The 15,338-nt window shown below is 42.3% G+C and overlaps 1 protein-coding gene across 4 annotated transcripts in view; it reads right to left on the bottom strand.

The window, feature by feature from the left end:
- Positions 1 to 15,338, bottom strand: part of NEK11 (NIMA related kinase 11) — a 185,290-nt gene that overhangs the window by 21,946 nt on the left and 148,006 nt on the right. For all 4 annotated transcript variants that reach the window (XM_078377350.1, XM_020806878.3, XM_078377349.1 and 1 more), the window contains one exon: positions 2,297 to 2,478. In XM_078377350.1, coding sequence (XP_078233476.1) covers positions 2,297 to 2,478 — 182 coding nt within the window. The remainder of the gene's footprint in view (positions 1 to 2,296; positions 2,479 to 15,338) is intronic.

Below are 15,338 nucleotides of genomic sequence, written 5' to 3'. Positions count from 1 at the left end.
CCTTGTACAGTCGTGCCCCGCTTTGCGATTACCCCGCATTATGACGAATCTGCTTCATGACAACGTTTTTGCGATCACTTTTTAACAGCTGATCGCGGTTTCAAAATGGCCGCCAGGTAATTAAAATGGTTCCCCGCTGTGTTTAGGGACAGATTCCTCGCTATACAGGCACCGAAAATGGCCACCGTATAGAGGATCTTCGCTAAAGGGTGAGTTTTTAGCCCATTGGAATGCAGTGAATGGTTTTCAATGCGTTTCAATTGCCTTTTTATTTTTACTTTACGACGTTTTTGCTTAACAGCGATTTTCCTGGAATGGATTATTGCCGTTAAGCGAGGCACCACTGTACTGGAGAAGGGCTGAATCTGGAGTAACTCAGTTGCTTCCTCACTTAAACTCTTCCACTGGGCTCTTCTGCCAGCATATCTCTGTCAGCAGAGCAGTTCTGCTGGCGGATGGCTGTGTTTGCAGATCTCTGGGACTAAACAGCAGAAGAATATGTGGTTGGTGAAAAGGGCGTTTCTGTCACTGGAAGGAGATTTATGCCAACAGAAAAGGGATTGTGCCTAACTCTAACCCTCCATAGCTGACTATTTTCTAAAATAATATTAGAAATATTTAAACATTTTCAGCAGTGACAGCGATTTTTGAACAACTCATAGTATTTTCATGTTAGAAAATTAACAGCCAGGTTTAGTTTGATGGTGAGGAACAGAAATGAAGAAAAACAGAATCAAAGATGCTGATGGAAATGAAAGGTGATGACACTGTCTCGTCTTATTGACATGGTGCTAAATGTGAAAGTGTTAATGCACTTGTCTCATTGTAGGCAGCTTCATCCATTAATGACAATGAAATTTATGTGCATGCACAGGGTGGAACATAAATAGGCACAAATCATGGAATCAAATTCTGACTGAGGTGTCAATAAAATGGCATTTACTTCTTCCAGTCTTATTTTTTCTTGTCACAGAAATGTAAACCAGAAAGAAATGACAAAATGACATGCGGTCTGAAGCCAATTGCCAGCCCCGAGTTTATTTTACATTGTTAAATATTCTATTTATATCTTATGCCTTTTGAAAGACATAAGAGCAGTCAGTCTGTTCAAATCACAACTGATTGTCACACTTAATTATGAATGTGACTATGTATGGGAGTCAAAGAAAAATTTGGTTAGCTGGGATGCATACGGGTAAAATACAAGTAAGTACTTGCATTTGTACACACTTTGCTTTGCTTTTACTGATTAAAGTGAGCACCATATAATTTACAGCATATATCAGAGGGTTTTCAACATAATACTCATTCTCTAGAGTACTAACGCTTTTAACAAAATTGTGTTTTGTATGACTAAGTGTGGCTACCCCAAGATAAAAACCAGCACCTTGATCTAGGATCAGTTCTCAGTTCTGTTATGGTTTTTGTTTTGGGTTTCAGGGTTGAGTGCAGATTGGTACAGCATATTTTGTTTTTAATTATTTTGAAATTGTGTACCTCCACTTAACAACTTTACTCTGAAATCTGATGTATATGAAATATATGTAAAATTAAAAGCAAATTAAAATGTTAAGATAATTAGACTATTTTTGACCAGAAGTGGAATACGTCCATTGCTGTATCTTGGCCATTTGCTAGATCTTCTTTTGTACATGTGGTGGGGCATAAATTGCATATACATAAGTGCTGCATTGATTAAATCTGAAATAACATCTAGGGTCCATCTATTGTAGACAAATTGCAGTAATAGGGTTGCAAATGCCCTGTTTTTTTCCAACAAGTATTTCAAGGCAAAGCAAATATATTTCACATCTTTTTTGGCACATTGTCCATGTGTAAACAGAAGAGCTTGGAAGATGTTCCCCTGCTTCGTCTGCCAGTATCCCCCAGCCAGCTCGACAAATGGCCATGCTGGCTGGTGCAATGTGGAAGTTGTAGGCAAAAATGTTTTTTGTTTGTTTGTTTGTTTGTTTGTTTGTTTGAGGTTGTGGTAGATATTATGTGAAGAAGCAAGCACCTAGTCGCACAATCAGATGGATTTCACAAGTTAAAACAGTTTTTCTCATAGAAAATAACTGTAGCAAGGCCCCTGAGCTGGAAGAGGGTATGCAACCTACCAAATACCAATATGTGATTACTTGCCATGCTCTTGATTTTCCCTAAAGCCATAAACCAGCAATACAAATTTATCCTTAGCTGGCTTTTCTACAAAGTGACTTTTCCATATTGTTTGTGCCTCTCAACTATAATACCTGTCCTCTGTACTGAGTCATATTGCAAACACTGAAATGTATACCTGCTGATTTGTTTTATAGACAGTCTGTGATATATTCTGTGATATAGTCTCTCCTCCTCCTCCTCTTCCTGTTCCTTCTTCTCTTCCTTCTCCCTCTGCCTCCTCCTCCTCACTTGTTTCAGAGCATGAATCAAAGACATCATTATAATACTCTTCTGCAATGAGTGGATCTTCTGGGATCTCTGTAGAACAATTAACAGATTAAATCTTGCTTAGTAGTTCTTTACGAAGGGTTTGTAAGCTGACAGTGTTTTTGCCTTAGTGGAACACACTACTACTCACGCAAGTTGTTAGCATCTGATTTTCCCCAGTCCTTCTGCTTGTCTCCTGAAAACCTGCTCTTGGGCCTTGGGGAGGGGGCCCTCCCAGAACAGAATGGGAAAGTTAAAGCATTTAGGGGGATCAGCAAAAACCAGGTGTCCCAGTCCACATTCTCTGCTAAGAAAAAAAAAGCCTTATTGATCCCTATTGTATCCATTTCTATGGCCAGCTGACCTAGAAGCAGGTTTGGGGGGAGGGTTCTCAACACCTGCACATATCACCCCATGGTGTCTCCAAGGCCTGGTATCTGGTCTTAGGTTTTGTTCTGAAATAGGGAGTAGAATGCTGTTAACCTAACGATCCTAGGGATTTCTAGATGTTGCCTGCCAGATGTTGCTTGACTGCAAATCCCAACAGGCCTAGATGACATAAACAGTGTGATGTAGTTGCCAGCTACATGTGCCATGTCACATCTAGATGTGCCATGTCACATCTGTCGGACTGGCATTATGCTCTCTCAAACTGACTTGCCTTGTAGCATAGTTGTGAGAATAAAGTAGGGGAGGGAGAGAGGACCGTCTGCTGTTTTGGATTTACTGAAGGAAAATGGTACTTGCATATTGCAAATAAATGAATAAATAGCAGGAATACATATTCTGCAACATCTGAACAGCCTCAAGTTTGCCATCCTTATCTTATTTAATAAATACTCTGTGCAGATTTTCTGCAGTTTTCTCCAAGGAGTGAAACTGCAAAAATTTGATAGGTTTAAACTTGTGCTTGCCAAGTTGCCAGCTACCATCTTAGCCTCATATTTTATGACTACTGCAGTTTCCCCTTTGGGAGATAAATGGAATCCTTGAAAAATAGTTTTAATTTGCTCCTTCCCTGGGGTTCATTATTAGTGCATTAATGGAGCAATCTGAATTTTACTGATGCATTTAAGAGCAGTGGGTGACTTTTCTTATTTAAACCAAAGAAATGAACAGTAAACTAGGGTGAACACAGTTGAGAACAAAAGAGTGTTAAAAGTAGGGATGTACACTAGCACTAAAATTCAGATTTGTAAATCAGAATTTTAAAAATATAGAATTTCTGGATATCCAGAAATCTGTTACAGTCAATATGAATACTACAGAATAGTTATTTTCCCCATAGGAAGAAAAAGAGAACAAGTTGGGAAAGCACTTTTAAAGGATTTCCCTGTGTTCTCTGACGCTTTCCCAATGATTGTGCCAAACAAAAAGAGTGCACACTGACAGCCAGCAGTGTCTAGATATTAGGAAATAACTGTAATGGGCAAACTACTTTGCATAGGAGAGATTTGTTGGGAATCAGGGCTGAAGGCAAACTCTTCCTTGAATAAGATGGAGCTGCATGGTATGGATATGGAAGGCAATATCTGGTACTCTTGATAACCACAAAAGCAGCAGCACTGCTGCTGCACAAGCTGACAGTGTCAGTCTGAGTGCTGATGCCATGCTTGTCCTTCTCTCGCACGTCAGCTCTTTGGGGAAAAAGTGCCTTCTTCACCATCTTTTTTGGCCCCATGGTCTGATTGGATTGCACAAAGATGTCAATGGAACATATCTAATGATCACTCATATCTGTCCCACCTTGAACTAAAGGCTTCTCTGCCACTTCCTTGGCAAAGACACACTCCCCTGTGTGTGCTTAACTTGCTGCAGCTAATTGTAGCTAATTGAGGAAGTGTATCTCAGTTTTGTAATCTGGCACATGACTGCATCCATGACCAAAACACACCCCAGCACTTTGTCAATCAGCTGCAATTTGCAATAGCAGGCTTTGACATGTGAGTGTTGATAGCATTCCGGCCATTGTCTGCAGAATGCTGACATGACCTGTTTTAACATTCTTGAGCTGAATAAAGTCTGTTTTATAGTACAGCTGTGTAATAAAAAATGAATGGGTTTCTAATTGAATCTAATAATTCTAAATTTCAGCAACATTACTGTTCTAGGTGAATTTTTAAACTACAAAAAAAATGAAGGTTTACATGAGCTGCACAAGCAACTAATGAAGTCCAAGTCATACTGGTGGCCTTTATGCAGCAATTTGTCATGCAGCCTTAGGGTCAAACATTCAAATGTGTCTGTAAATGCACATGATCAGATAACTATAAGAAGTCTAAATGCCAATGAAGGATACATGACAGCACAATAAGCACAAGTATCCATATTGTGTGCACTTCCTTACTTCTTTCCATCACTGCTGTGTCTGAGAGGACATTTTATTTGGTGTGGCATTCTTTTTCTAGGCTTGTGGATTTTTAGGCTTGTAAGGGTGCATATGGTCTGACCTTAGTTCTCCTTGACCACATGGTTTGAGGGGGCGGGGTTTTAGCTTTAAATAAGCGCGTGCCATTATTCTTTGATTCTATTTTTTTAGACTCTAACTTGGTAAATAGGAAAGACAAATAGGAGTGCATACACCTGGGGGGACAGGAAAGTTTTAGGAGGAGGATCAGCCGTCCTCTCTTTTTAATTCACTGATCATCAGCCAAGATGGAGAGTGCAAGATCTATTGCACTTGCAACACCTGTGGCATGTTTGTTTCATTGCCAAATGAGGTGCCTGGGTACAAATGCTCTAAGTGTAAGTTGGTGGCCCTCTTGGAAGACAAGGTCTGGCAGCTGGAGGCCCGTGTTTCTAATCTTCGCACTATTAGGGAGCAGCCCAGGTAGGTGGGGCTCATCATCCTTGGAAGGCAGCCCATCTTGGAGAAGGAAAACTCCGATTTCAAACCTCCACTGCCTTATGGCTATATCCTATGATGGAAAAGGCTTCAGGAATTAACCTTGAGGCAAAATCAGGAGCCGGAGTCTTGGAGGCAGTTTGTGCTATTCTGGCAACTCCTGCGATGTTGCTGGAACCAGTTGTATTGGCTCTTGTCTTTCTACTGGACTATTTCAGTGATGTGGAGAGGGGGGATTTGCTGCTTGGGTAACAGCCTATCCTCCATATTATTTTACCCAGGCTTCATGCTCAGGAGAGAACACTCCAGCTTCGCATACAGCATTGAAATAACACTGGAAATAGCAGTTACCAGTTATAAGTCTTTGCTCAATTAAATGCAGTCTTGCAGTGGCTCTTCCTCCCCGTGGGGAGCAAGGACCTGTATTAATGGTTCACCCTCAAAGGTTATTGGATCCTATAGGATTCCAGGACACCATGAGAGGGATTCCGGGTGATTTGACTGGCGCTCCTGTCGAGCCCCTGCTTGATAGCTGGCTGGCTGCCGCCACCAGGGCTGTTGACACGATTGCACCTAAACTTCCTCTCCGGCGCAGAGATAGTCCTTTGCCGTGGTTTAATCCAGAGCTACGATCAATGAAGCAAAATAGGAGAAGGCTAGAGTGCATATGGAGGTGGAACCCAATGGAAAATAATCAAATAACTGTCAGGATCATGACTAACCTCTACCAATCTAAGGTGAAGGCTGTTAGTTAACCATACTTCGATGCCCGGATAAGCAAAGCCTCCAACCAGTAGGCGGAACTTTTCCGTATAGTTCGCGATCTATCTGGAGTTGGTCATAGTGACTGGCCTCCCACTAGCATCTCACCTGACCATTTTGCAGCCTTTAAAAAATCAAAAGTGGAGGCCATCCACCGGGATCTTGCTCCCTATTTGAAAACAGTGGATTGAGCTGAGACGTCCAGCGTTCCGCCTTGCCCAATGAGACTTAACTACTTTCAGCCTGTGACAACAGACATTGTGGACAAAGTGCTTGACCGCTGTTGTGCCACCACCTCCTCCCTTGACCCTTGACCAGCCTGGCTAATCAAAGCAGCCAGGCCGATAACAACTGAATGGGCTATGGCAATAATTAATGGGTCTCTACATTGCCCTCAAGGAGACGTTCATTAGGCCCATTAGGAACAAATTGAGCTTGGCGGCAGACACGATTGGTAATTATAGGCCTGTCGCCAATGTTTCTTTCCTCAGCAAGGCAGTTGAGAGGGTGCAGGCTTTTCTGGATGAAACCAATGCCTTGGATCCATTCCAGTTGGGCTTCAGGCCACACCATGGCACGGAAACAGCACTGGTTGCCCTGTTTGATGACCTGCTAGGGGAGGCCGACAGGGGCAAAACGTCTCTGCTGGTCCTCCTCGATATTTCAGCCTACTACGGTATTCTCCTGGGGAGGCTCTCCAAATTGGGAATCGATGGCCAGTATTCTGCCAAGCTCTGTTCCTTCTTGGAGGACTGTCCTAGAGAGTGCAGATTGGAGAGAGTTCCTTGGCTCCGTGGAACCTCAATTGTGGGGTTCCGCAGGGCTCGATTATTTCTCCAATGCAGTTTAACATCTATATGAAGCTACTGGGAGGATCAGGGAATGTGGGGCTTTTTGTCATCTGTACACTGGTGATACTCAGCTTTACATCTCCTTTTTTCCAACAACAGTGGATGCTGTCTTGTCCCTTGAGCGCTGCCTGGGGCCTGTTCAGCAATGGATGCAGGTGAACAGACTGAGGCTGAATCAGGGCAAGACAGAGGTCCTTTGGGTGGGTGCCCCAGACATCAGTGGTCTGGGAAACTCCCTTTCCTTTGGGGGGGTGACACCACCAAGAGTGAGGTTCGCAGCTTCGGTGTACATCTGGATCCAATGCTCACCATGGAGACCCAGGTGTTGTCAGTGGTCATTCCACACATTTCCACCTTCAGTGGATTGCGCATCTGTGTCCCTATCTTAATGTGGGGGTGCTCACCAGTTTGGTTCATGCACTCATAGTCTCAAGATTAGACTACTGTAATGCGCTGTCTGTGGGGTTGTCTTTGAGACTGATGCAGAAACTTCAGATGGTACACAATGCGGCGGCCAGACTTCTAACTGGGGTGAAAAGATACCAACATATTTCCCCCACGCTGGCCGCCTTGCATTGGTTTCAAAGTTCTTACGATTACATATAAAGCCCTAAACAGTTTAGGACCTTGATATCTGGCAGAGCGCCTTGTCCCACCCAGTTCTGCCAGAGTCACTCATTCCACCAAGGCCGGGCGGCTGAGGGGCCTAACGTCAAGGGAGGTCCGGAAGGAAAGAATGAGAAACCTGGCCTTCTCGGCAGTGGCCCCTCGCCTCTGGAACAACTTGCCCATGGAGATCCGCCTGGCTCCCTCTCTAGGTGTCTTCAGAAGTAAACTTAAGACTTGCTGTTTGGGCAGGCTTTCCCTCCTGCTGTATCTTAAATTAACATTGTAACATCGTGGATTTATTCCATGTTTATTGGTTTTACTGTTTTTAAATTTGTAATGCCGCCCAGAGTAGACTTTTGGTCTTATTCATCTAATAAAATAAATAAATAAATAAACAACTACTCTAGTGAGGGAAATCTCTCAAAAATCGACCTAAAGAAATTTCCCCAATATAGTAAAGGAGATTGCCCTGAATCTTTCCTCATTTCATTTGAAAGAGTGTGCTGGGACTTTGAGATTAAGGATGTTGAAAGTATGATAGTTTTGAGATCCCAAATAAGTGGAGGTTTAGCTGAGTTTTATTCTCAGATGCCTCTGGAGCAAGCTAGAGATTTTGAGGCATATAGAAAGATGGTATATTCTAGATTTTGCAGAAATTCAGAACACCTTAGAAGAAAATGTCATTCCCTTACCAAAAAGCCTGAAGAATCCTATGCCCAATTAGGGGCTAAATTTGTTGACTTTTTGCTTCCACAAGCTTGCACGCCTTTGGGTGCAGATTTTATAGCAACAGCAGTCATCTAAACCCTTCATCCTGCTAAACTCAGGGCTGCTCGACCTGATGTTCCTATGGGAAGTATTCATGCAGGCTTCGGATCTTCGTGTCATGAGTCCTTGCTGAAGATTCTCCCTCACTCTGGCTACTGGGGAAGGAGAATCTGGTGCTGATTCAGCTGCCTGCGATTCTGATTGCCCAGCATTCTCCTCAGCTGTAATTAATCCCTCAGATAGGCCAGGTTGATCAGGATAGGAGGCATGGAACTGTTGCACAAGGTCGGGGGTATGTAAGTTACTTGCGGGTTCCCATGATCGATCCTTTGGGCCATAGCCCTCCCAGTCCATGAGGTACTGAAGGCCTCCCTGGTGGATTCGGGAGTCTAGGATCTGACAAACCTCATATTCTTTCTCGCCATCGACCAAAATGGGTGGAGGTAGAGCCAGAGGTGGAGGTCAGGCAGGGTCCTGTGCCGCAACAGGAACAAGGAGGGACCAATGGAAAACTGGGTGAATACGGAGAGTGGCTGGAAGTTGTAACCAAAAAGCAACAGGGTTGGTTTGCTCTGTGATTAAATAAGGCCCCACAAACTGAGGGTCCAACTTGAGTGACTGGCCAGGTCAGCATAGATAACGGGTGGAGAGCCAGACCTGGTCCCCTGGTTTCAGAGGTGGCCCTTCTTGCCGTTTTCTGTCAGCTGCTGTTTTGTACGCATTCTTAGCTTGCTGAAGCTGCTCTCAGAGTAAATCTTGTAGATCCTGCAACTCATGTATGTGAGTGTCAGCAGCAGGAACTACGGTCAACGGCAGGACAGCTGGAAGAAAATGAGGGTGGTGTCCATAGGTGGCTGTGAACGGGGTCTGTTTTGTGGATAAATGTGTGGTGTTGTTGTAGGCGAACTCAGCCAGGGGTAGCAAGATAACTCAATCATCTTGCTGATAGCAGGTATAGCAACGTAGGTACTATTCAAGGGTGGCGTTAGTACGCTTGGTCTGCCCATCTGTTTGAGTCAGTATATCATAGTGGTGCATAGTATTTTAGCACAAATTATGCTAACATACCATCATGCAGCTTTGCCTTCCTGCCCCTCACCCCAATTTTATGGACAGCTTAGACAGAAGACTGATTTCTACAAATGTCTGGCCTTAGGACCAAGCCAGCTGGATAGTTACCCTGACTACCAAGACAAAATGGAGTAGCAAAATGAGTCTCATAGCTCAATGTTTGCTTACTGCAGTGAGCTACAGCAAAATTTGAAAAGCGCAAGCATCTAACTCCTTTCTTTAAAAAATTGTACAGGTTATTTGGTTTATAACTACAAAAATAAGTATCCTAGGAAAATGAATATCTATTATTAACTTTAAAATATGTTTGCTTTTCAATATTAAGTTGGAAATAATTTGTTCATTTAAAAAACACACACAGAGAACAGGGTGTTACTTTGAGGCTCTATTACTATACAGTACAAATATTCAAGACTGTGAGCTTAACTTGCCCCACTGCTAAACTGAGCTGGGAGGAGGGAACAAGGCTTTCTTTGCCAAGGCCACTACTACTCCTTGAGCCAGCCTTGACTCTATAGTTTCTAGTTTAAAAGGGACCTTCCAATGCACCCTCAGCTGTACCATAGGAGATACAATACATTTCAGACACAATGTTCTTGATTTAATCTTAGATCAAGATCCAGGATTTGAGAATTATCAAGGCACTATGCAAAATCAATTGCCGCAGCCAGTACCTTTGTTTTGATGCCAGTCACTACTGGAAGACTAAACATTCTAAACCATTGTTTAGATGGAATTGTAATTCCTATATGGGTATCATGCACAAGAAAAGAGTACTGTGACCTTTCAACCATCAATTCCCAGTCCCTATTCAGATATGCATACAGATCATAGCCACAGAGATTACATGTGCATTTTTTTTGTATTTGTATGCATAGATTCATAAATATCTTTTGAATTGTCCCTCTTTTGTTTGCTATGCCTTTCCAACTGTGAAATTGTGATACGAATATAAGGTAACACACTGAGGAAGAAGATAAAGTACATGGTTTTACATTTTCATCACAAAATTCATTTTGTCACAGCCAAATCATTTGGCTGAAAATGAAAATGATTAGATACAGTTTGATGAGTCCAAAATTATGATGCTGTAGCTTCATTTCTTTTAACTCCCAGAAATACACCCCATGTTGTGAATGTAATTATAATATGCTCCCCTATATTCCTCATCTACTAAAAACATTGTTTTGTATGTGGTCATGCTACAGAGGCAGACTTGCTGATGGCAAGGGAGTTCTTTTCAATTCAGGAATTCTTTTCAATGATTCAATGGACACATCGGCAGGGAGAGAAAGGACAAATGCCCCAGCTCTGCTCTCCTCCATTCCTGTCCTCTATATTGTCATTTTTGCTGCAGACCTCTGCAATGGGGAGCCTTCTATGTTCATTCATGTTGAGAAAACTGACATGAAGCTTTGTAAAGACACAGGAGCCAAACTAGAACAAAAGGTGTCAATTGCAGTCTTCCATGTTATCAATTGAGAAAAAGTATTCCCACAGCTCCTGTCAAGGAACAACAGACTCAGACTGCAGTGCCACCATGGAGATGAGGAAATATACATTGCAGCGCCTTTCTCATATAGCTTCCCACACTCTAGAAGAGATACCAGCTGCTTCTGTTGGAAGCCAACATGAATAAATAACTTCCTGGACTAGTTCCTTGATGCTTGAGAATGCTGTCCAGTATTTTAGAGACAAAGGTTGAGGAGTGGAGACTGAGGAGGAGGAGATAGGGACTTCTGCTTTCTCCTCACCAGGTTGGTCTAGTGGAATACCACAACATGGCACATACTGCAAACTGCCATAAATTGATCACCTCTCTTTAAAATAAGGAAATCTTCCTACTATTCTATCAGCATTTGGCTTGGGGATGAATGATATGCACAGAACTATACATTCCATATTAAATATTACAGTAGTGCAACACTTTCAGCCAAATCCTAACCCAATTTGTAACATTTGTGAATTAAAGCAGAATGGCCAAATCTGGTTCCAGAGGAATGCAGCAGGATCCAAAGTGATATGGATTGATTTGTGGATATGGATGGAAAAAAAATAGAAAGTGGATATTTAATATGATTGGAAGGGGAATGGGAGGAACTGGGCTTTTTCTCACTGACAGCCCTAACATGTAATCCAAGGCAAGAATCTCACCACCATTTCTCAAATACAGTGCTTGCAAGGTGAGATTACATGTGGTTACAGATATTCTGTTGTCACTTATCTCGTGCACTTCTTCAACGTTCTTTAGACAGAGTTGTAACCTTTAACAGGAATTGTATCAAAAGTCCTTGAGAAAGTTGGCCAGATCCACATACAGTACATGACTACACAACATGAAGATATCTAGGAAAGCAGTCTGTGCTTTGTTAGTCATCAGCAATTTTCTGTAGTGAGTTGCGCATTTTAGTTTTGTTGTTGTTTAGTCGTTAAGTCATGTCTGACTCTTCGTGATTCCATGGACCAGAGCATGCCAGGCCCTCCTGTCTTCCACTGCCGCCCAGAGTTGGGTCAAATTCATGTTGTTAGCTTCAATGACACTGTCCAACCATCTCGCCCTTTGTCGTCCTCTTCTCCTCTAACTCTCACACTTTCCCAACTTCAGGTCCTTTTCCAGGGAGTCTTCTCATGGGATGGCCAAAGTATTGGAGCCTCGGCTTCAGAATCTGTCCTTCCAGTGAACACTCAGGGTTGATTTCCTTCAAAATGGATAGGTTTGTTCTCTTTGCAGTCCAGGGGACTCTCAAGAGTCTCCTCTAGCACCACAGTTCAAAAGCATAAATTCTTCTTTATGGTCCAGCTCTCACTTGCATACATTGCTACAGGAAAAACCATAGCTTTGACTATGCAGACCTTTGTCGGCAAGGTGATGTCTCTGCTTTTTAAGATGCTATCGAGGTTTGTCATCGCTTTCCTCCCAAGAAGCAGCTGTCTTTTAATTTCGTGGCTGCTGTCACCATCTGCAGTGATCATGGAGCCCAAGAAAGTAAAATCTGTCACTACCTCCATATCCCCCCCCCCCTTCTATTTGCCAGGAGGTGATGAGACCAGTGGCCATGATCTTAGTTTTTTGGATGTTGAGCTTCAGACCATTTTTGACACTCGCTTCTTTCACCCTCATTAAGAGGTTCTTTAATTCCTCCTCACTTTCTGCCATTAGAGTGGTATCATCTGCATGTCTGAGGTTGTTAATATTTCTTCTGGCAATCTTAATTCCGGTTTGGGATTCATCCAGTCCTGCCTTTCACATGATATATTCTGCATATAAGTTAAATAAGCAGGGAGACAATATACAGCCTTGTCGTACTCCTTTCTCAATTTTGAACCATTCAGTTGTTCCATCTCCAGTTCTAACTGTTGCTTCCTGTCCCATGTATAGATTTCTCAGGAAATAGATAAGGTGGTCAGGCACTCCCATTTCTTTAAGTACTTGACATAGTTTGCTGTGGTCAACACAGTCAAAGGCTTTTGCGTAGTCAATGAAGCAGACATAGATGTTTTTCTGGAACTCTCTGGCTTTCTCCAAAATCCAGTGAATGTTAGCAATTTGGTCTCTAGTTTCTCTGCCCCTTCCAAATCCAGCTTGTACTTCTGGGAGTTCTCAGTCAACATACTGCTGAAGCCTAGCAGAATTTTGAGCATAGCCTTGCTAGTGTGTGAAATGAGTGCAATTGTACGATAGTTGGAGCATTCTTTGGGATTGCCCTTCTTTGGGATTGGGATGAAGACTGATCTTTTCCAATTCTCTGGCCACTGCTGAGTTTTCCAAACTTGCTGGCATATTGAGTGTAGCACCTTAACAGCTTTATCTTTTAAGATTTTAAATAGTTCCACTATTTAATGCCATCACCTCCACTGGCCTTTTTGATAGCCATGCTTTCTAAGGCCTACTTGACTTCATTCTCCAGCATCTCTGGCTCAAGATCAGCAACCACATTATCTGAGTTTTCCAGAACATCCAGATCTTTCTGGTATAATTCCTCTGTGTATTCTTACTACCTCTTCTTTATGGCTTCTGTGAGGTCCCTGCCTTTTTTGTCCTTTATCATGTCCATCTTTGCACAAAAGGTTCCTTTAATATCTCCAGCTTTCGTGAACAGATCTCTGGTTTTTCCCTTCCTATTATTTTCCTCTATATCTTTGCACTGTTCATTTAAGAAGGCCCCCTTTTCTCTTTTTGCTATTCTTTGGATGTCTGCATTTAATTTTCTGTGGCTTTCCCTATCTACCCTGCATTCTGTTTCCCTTCTCTTCTCTGCTATTTGTATGGCCTCGTTGCACAGCCTCTTTGCTTTCTTGCATTTCTTTTTCTTTGGGATGGTTTTTATTGCTGCCTCTTGTACAATGTTACGAGCCTCCATCCATAGCTCTTCAGGCACTCTGTCCACCAAATCGAATTCCTTAAATCTGTTCTTCCACTATGTATTCATAAGGGATTTGGTTTATATTATACCTGACCAGCCCAGTGGTTTTTCCTACTCTCTTCAGTTTGAGCTTGAATTTTGCTATAAGAAGCTGATGATCAGAGCCACAATGAGCTCCAGGTCTTGCTTTTGCTGACTGTATAGAGCTTCTCCATCTTTGGCTGCAGAGAACATAATCAATCTGATTTCGGTATTGCCCACCTGGTGATGTCTATGTGTAGAGTCGTCTCTTGTATTGTTGCAAAAGAGTGTTTGTGATGACGAGATTGTTCTTGTGACAAAACTCTATTAGCCTTTGCCCTGTTACCTTTTGACCTCCAAGGCCAAACTTACCTGTTGTTCCTTATATTTTTAGACTTCCTCCTTTAGCATTCCAGTCCCCTATAATGAGAAGAACATCTTTCTTTGGTGTCAGTTCTAGAAGGTGTTGTAAGTCTTCATAGAATTGGTCAATATCAGCCTCTTCAGCATTGGTGGTTGGATTATTGTAATGTTGAAAGGTCTGCCTTGGATTCATATTGAAATCATTCTATCATTTTTTAGATTGTATCCCAGTACAGCTTTTCCCACTCTATTCTTGACTATGAGGGTTACCTCATTTCTTCTACAGGATTCTTGTCCACAATAGTAGATATGATAATCATCTGAATTGAATTCACCCATTCCCATCCATTTTAGTTCACTGAAGCCCAGGATGTCAATGTTTATTCTTGTCAGCTCCTGTTTGACCACATCCAGCTTACCAAGGTTCATAGATCTTACATTCCAGATTCCTAAGCAGTATTTTTCTTTGCAGCATCAGACGTTCCTTTCACTTCCAGGCACGTCTGCAGCTGAGTGTCCTTTCAGCTTTGGCCCAACCACTTCATTAGCTCTGGAGGTACTTGTACTTGCCCTCTGCTCTTCTTCAGTAACATGTTGGACGCCTTCCGACCTGAGGGGCTCATCTTCCAGCATCATATCATTTAGTCTTTTGTGTCTGTCCATGGAGTTTTCTTGGCAAAGATACTGGAGTGGCTTGCCAGTTCCTGCTCCAGGTGGATCACATTTAGTCAGAACTCTCCACTATGATCTGTCCGTCTTGGGTGTCCCTGCATGGCATAGCCCACAGTTTCTCTGAATTACTCAAGCTCCTTTGCCACGACAAGGCAGTAATCCATGAAGGGGGAGTTTTAATTTACACATACATAAATCACTTATAAGATTCTGGTCATTAATAGACCTGTTGATTGCATCTTAGCTTAATTTCAATCTTTGACTCTTTATCTTTTTATCCTCCTTCTTTCTTTTCATAATGTGTTTATTTGAATAATTTATTTTGTGTGAGCCTGCTACTGATGTTTGATTTATTTTGTCAGTGTCATTGATTTTAATAACTTCTCTTTATATAGCTGCTCTTCTTCTTCCTCTTCCTCCATAGTGTTACTTGAACATTGGATCAGACCAAAGGATCAAGCCTAAAAATTACGAATAAAATCCTAAAAAATGTGTGGGTGAAATGTTTACAAAATCACTGATTTGGGGTTACAAGAAGAAAATTACCAGCTATTGATAATTGTCACCACCACAGCAGAGATGTGG

Source organism: Pogona vitticeps, chromosome 6 (assembly GCF_051106095.1).
Source record: "Pogona vitticeps strain Pit_001003342236 chromosome 6, PviZW2.1, whole genome shotgun sequence".
NCBI classification, from domain to species: Eukaryota; Metazoa; Chordata; class Lepidosauria; order Squamata; family Agamidae; genus Pogona; species Pogona vitticeps.
Note: the sequence above shows the minus strand (reverse complement) of the source record. Positions and strands in the feature narration are given on the sequence as shown.